The sequence below is a fragment of the Coregonus lavaretus genome (assembly GCF_964263955.1).
Source record: "Coregonus lavaretus genome assembly, chromosome: 4".
Classification (NCBI taxonomy): domain Eukaryota; kingdom Metazoa; phylum Chordata; class Actinopteri; order Salmoniformes; family Salmonidae; genus Coregonus; species Coregonus lavaretus.
This window is the reverse complement of record NC_139991.1, coordinates 13,067,147-13,071,242: the sequence shown is the minus strand read 5'-3', so window position 1 is coordinate 13,071,242 and position 4,096 is coordinate 13,067,147. Positions and strand designations below refer to the sequence as shown.

The following is a 4,096-nucleotide window of genomic DNA, read 5'->3' as shown; positions in this document are numbered from 1 at the left end:
GAAAGTTTTTGTAGGCTTGTTCAACCAAAAAAACTAACATTTATTTGCCATTTTTTGCTATACCATGTGATAGTGAGAAAGTTTGTAGAGTAAAGAAAAACAAGTATAAAGAAATACCGGCAGGCCAATATTTTCAGTCAGGCAGGGCAAAGTCAGATCGCCTGTCTACGGGTTTGCAGACTACTGTGTACTGTGTGTATTGCTATGCACCTGTTTTGTTGGGGTATGCTGATCGACTCAGTGGCGCCGCCCCCGTGCACTTGTCCTTTTATTCTAATTGGTCCGACACGGTGTGTATGCTAATTCGCAGTGACCACTGCACCTGACTCTCTCTACTCCACTGAAGAATGCAAGGCAACAGACAAGTAACAGCTATTTTATTCAACAGGTCATCCTAATCAACGAGCGCTCACTTGTTACATTATAACTCAGAGCTTTATGATAAAGATGCCAAGGTCCTTTCTGGTGAAGAAACATCTCACTAATAAGAAGCCAAACTATGGAATTCTGGATTCAAAAGCAGACGGTACAGTTAACTTTTAAAATCGACTTAAATTATACGTTTCTGTCGTTGTGTTGTATATTCTCATCTAGTTCTATAAAAAAATACCAATGTGATTACCTTTGCTATTTTGTCTGTTGGCTAGAACTTGCATTATTTCAGAAAAAAACTATGAACTTATCATTATATATTATATTTTATTCCATTCATAGCCCATTTTAAAAATGATTTTTATTTTTGCCTTGAGTAATTGAACACACTAGGCCTATAACTCAAACAATATGATTACAGCATAGTCTAAAATTATGTTAGTTATAGGAAAGTAAATAATGATGGATTGAACTGATGCCTTGGAATAGGATACAACAAATGCGGTTTTGTAGTTTAGCAGGTGCAAAATCTGTCACACAAAAGAAGGGCTTATTGTTAGTCCCTCCTTCTGGGATCTGAAGGGTCCTATTAAGCGCGTTCAAGAGGCTAATGTAGTGCCCTCCGAGGCTCCTTTTACCCTGAAATTTGCCTGGGTTTTGTTCCAATTCACCCTTTAAAGCAAGCTAGCCTCCCACCCTCCTCTATTTAACTGTCAAGATTACCGTTATAGAAGTGGAAAAGAAAATTAATGTGACTGAAATCAGATGAGTTTTTTTAAAAGGAAAATAGAATAGTTCCTGTTGGCTATGCTATGTGAATGCATTGGAACTTTGGAACTCTGTTACTTTGAGACTGCTCCTAATATTGTAAATTAATGTCAAATGTTTAACTATATGTTTTAACGTATTACTGAATCCTACCTAAATATTCTCATAGAGCATGATTAAAACATTTGAATGTACTTGTAAAACAGTTTTAACATAAAATGGTGTTTGTGTCATTACAGCTTTCCACACCAGCCTGGTCCAGCCTGAGGTACCAAGTTACATCCCCAGCAGTCCTCAGACCCTGGAGGGTTGGCTGCCAGGACCAAGTCTCATCCCCACACCAGCCTCCATGCACTCTCCACAGGTAGACAGGCTGCCTTTAAGGGACACAAGCTTGTCCCTGCATAGCTCAACACAACAAATCACCTACCCCCTGTCAGTGTCTCACAACAATCCACTAAGAGACTCACACTCCGGTCTTGAGCCCCTGGGAACCATGGAACCCCAGACCTTCCTGCCCTCACAGGACTTCAGACACCTGCAGGAGAGGGGCAGCATGCCTAATCCCCTCCTGGGCCTTGTCCACTCTGGTGTTAGTCAGGAGCGCTTTGAATGCTTCGACTGCCACAAAGCCTACTTCACCTTCTCTGGGCTGGCCAAGCACAGGCAGTTGCACTGTGAGTGGCAGTGTCACAAGTACTTCAGCTGCAAGTACTGTGACAAGGAGTATGTGAGCCTGGGAGCTCTGAAGATGCACATCCGAACACACACACTGCCGTGCGTCTGCAAGCTCTGTGGGAAGGCCTTCTCCAGGCCTTGGCTGCTCCAGGGACACATTCGCACACATACAGGTACGGCCGGAGTAATGTACAGCCGGCAACACTTTTTACCTTTATTCACCAGTTTCATGAATTGAGCTTGACTTCACATCGTCCCGTATTCAGTTACCCACTAGGGCTCTGAGTTGATCAATTCCTTTTTTCAGGTGAGAAGCCCTTCTCCTGCCCACACTGCAGCCGGGCGTTTGCTGACCGCTCCAACCTCCGAGCACACCTACAGACACACTCTGACATCAAGAAATACCAGTGCAAGAGCTGCTCCAAAACCTTCTCCAGGATATCTCTGCTCTCCAAGCATGAAGAGGCTGGCTGCTGCCCACTGTCCTGATGCCATTTACTGCCTGTGCTGCCCACTCTGTGCCTGTTGTCTAGACTATGTCTGGTTCTACTAATACCCTCACAAAGCACTGGAGATAAACTACTATTCGTGACACAGAGCTCTGACTACTGAATGTTTTTGGTCTCTGACATTTCAGGCTCATGAAATAAGCTCAGTGGACTGTCCAAAGACTGTATGTCATATATTTGATATATGAAGTAGTTTGACATCAAGAAAAAATTAGAAAAGTTATTGGATGCTGCCAAAAATACTTTAAATGCCTTGAAGTTTTTGATTGTGTTATTGATGATTACCTGTGCCTTTTGTGGAAATGTATAGCTGGAGTATACAATTTTGTATGGACTTTGTTTAAAAACAATACCTATTTTTGTACAATTGCCTTGTATTATGCCTAAATATGAAAACATGCATCATCATGGGAGACATGAACCACTGAGAGGAAAGCACAAGCCCTAGTCTAAGTCAAGAAATATTGAAGAAACCCACTTTTCTAAAATCAAAACGAAGACTGAGTGACTGCTGAAGAGTACACAAGTAGAGTATTAGAACTAAATGTTAGCGCTTTCCTATCAGTGACCCAGCCCGTTCCTACTTTACGACCATTTCTTGGCATTGTGAGATCACTGGCATACTGTAAATATCATCATGGGCGCACAGGAAACTGGAGAATAAAGCGATTAGGATAAACAGAAAACAGTGTGGGTGACATTCTGGAAGTGTTCTTGTGACACCCCTATCCCCAGGCAGGATCTCTTCGGGGTCTCTGAGACTGGAGCATTTAAATCACATTCCCCCCCCCCCCCCCCCCCCTCAGCTAATTAATGTATTTTTGGAGGGCAGCTGGTGAAGGTGGATATTTTAAGAGTGTAAATAAAACCGTGATGTTTCCCATTTTTAATGGTGGATGGAAAATTCTTATTCAATATATCTGTTTATTGGCAGGTGGAGGGAGGCCAGCTGCATGCCGCTGTGGCGCCATGCCAGGCCTTGCGGGAGGGGAGACGGGGGGGCTGGGTCGACTCTTTCCAGTTGCTCAGCACAAGTGGAGCAGCTGAGTGGAGAGACCTCCCCAAACACATTGCCAGTCACTGCCGGCAGGGAGAAACGCTGCTTTTCTCCAGCAGAATCCAAAACATGTCAGGCATGTCCCAAGGCACTCCAAACTTGCACAGGTTGGAGCAGCTTGGTATCAGGACTCAGGCTAAGACCCAGATGCAGACAAAGGAGGTGGATAGTAAGAGTCTCAGAGTTTATTAAATAACAAGGAGCGGGCAAAAGGTAAGTCCAGTCAGGCAAAGAGTCGTAATCTAAATCATGATGTAATCCAAATGATGAGTTGGTTATTTGAATTTAGGTGTGTAGTGTTAGGGCAAAACCAAAAACGTGCACCCAGGGGGGGCCCCAGGACAGAGTCTGGGAAACCCTGCGCTAAATGACTAAAATGTTAATATATACAGTAGGTGACATAGTTGTGGGACTAAAGAGATACCTGGAAGTATCTTTGGCCACAAAACCCATAACGTAGCAGGAAGCCCACGCAGAGCAGAGCTCATCGAGACAGGCCAGTGTTTTCAGGAGGCCAGGTCCCGTGGGGCAGGGCTCTGGCACCACCGTCACAGCTCCCTGGGGTGTTGCTGGGAGTTTTAGTGGAGACTGACATGGCAGACACATGGCAGACGCATTCCTCAGCATATCCTGGCTGGAGCCGTCTCAGCCCATCCTTCACCTCTCTGACACACTAAATTTATACCAACAGAATTCTACAGCAGCAGGACAC

The 4,096-nt window shown here is 44.4% G+C and overlaps 1 protein-coding gene across 1 annotated transcript; it reads left to right on the top strand.

Moving 5' to 3' along the window:
• Window positions 1–438: 438 nt before the first annotated feature.
• Window positions 439–2,388, top strand: LOC311127154 (zinc finger protein SNAI2-like; the record flags this gene model as incomplete). Its single annotated transcript, XM_084158930.1, has 3 exons — window positions 439–526; window positions 1,380–1,991; window positions 2,126–2,388. The coding sequence occupies 3 exons, from the start codon at window positions 439–441 to the stop codon at window positions 2,305–2,307; spliced, it is 882 nt and encodes a 293-aa protein (XP_084015056.1). The 3' UTR covers window positions 2,308–2,388.
• Between the last annotated feature and the right edge of the window lie 1,708 nt (window positions 2,389–4,096).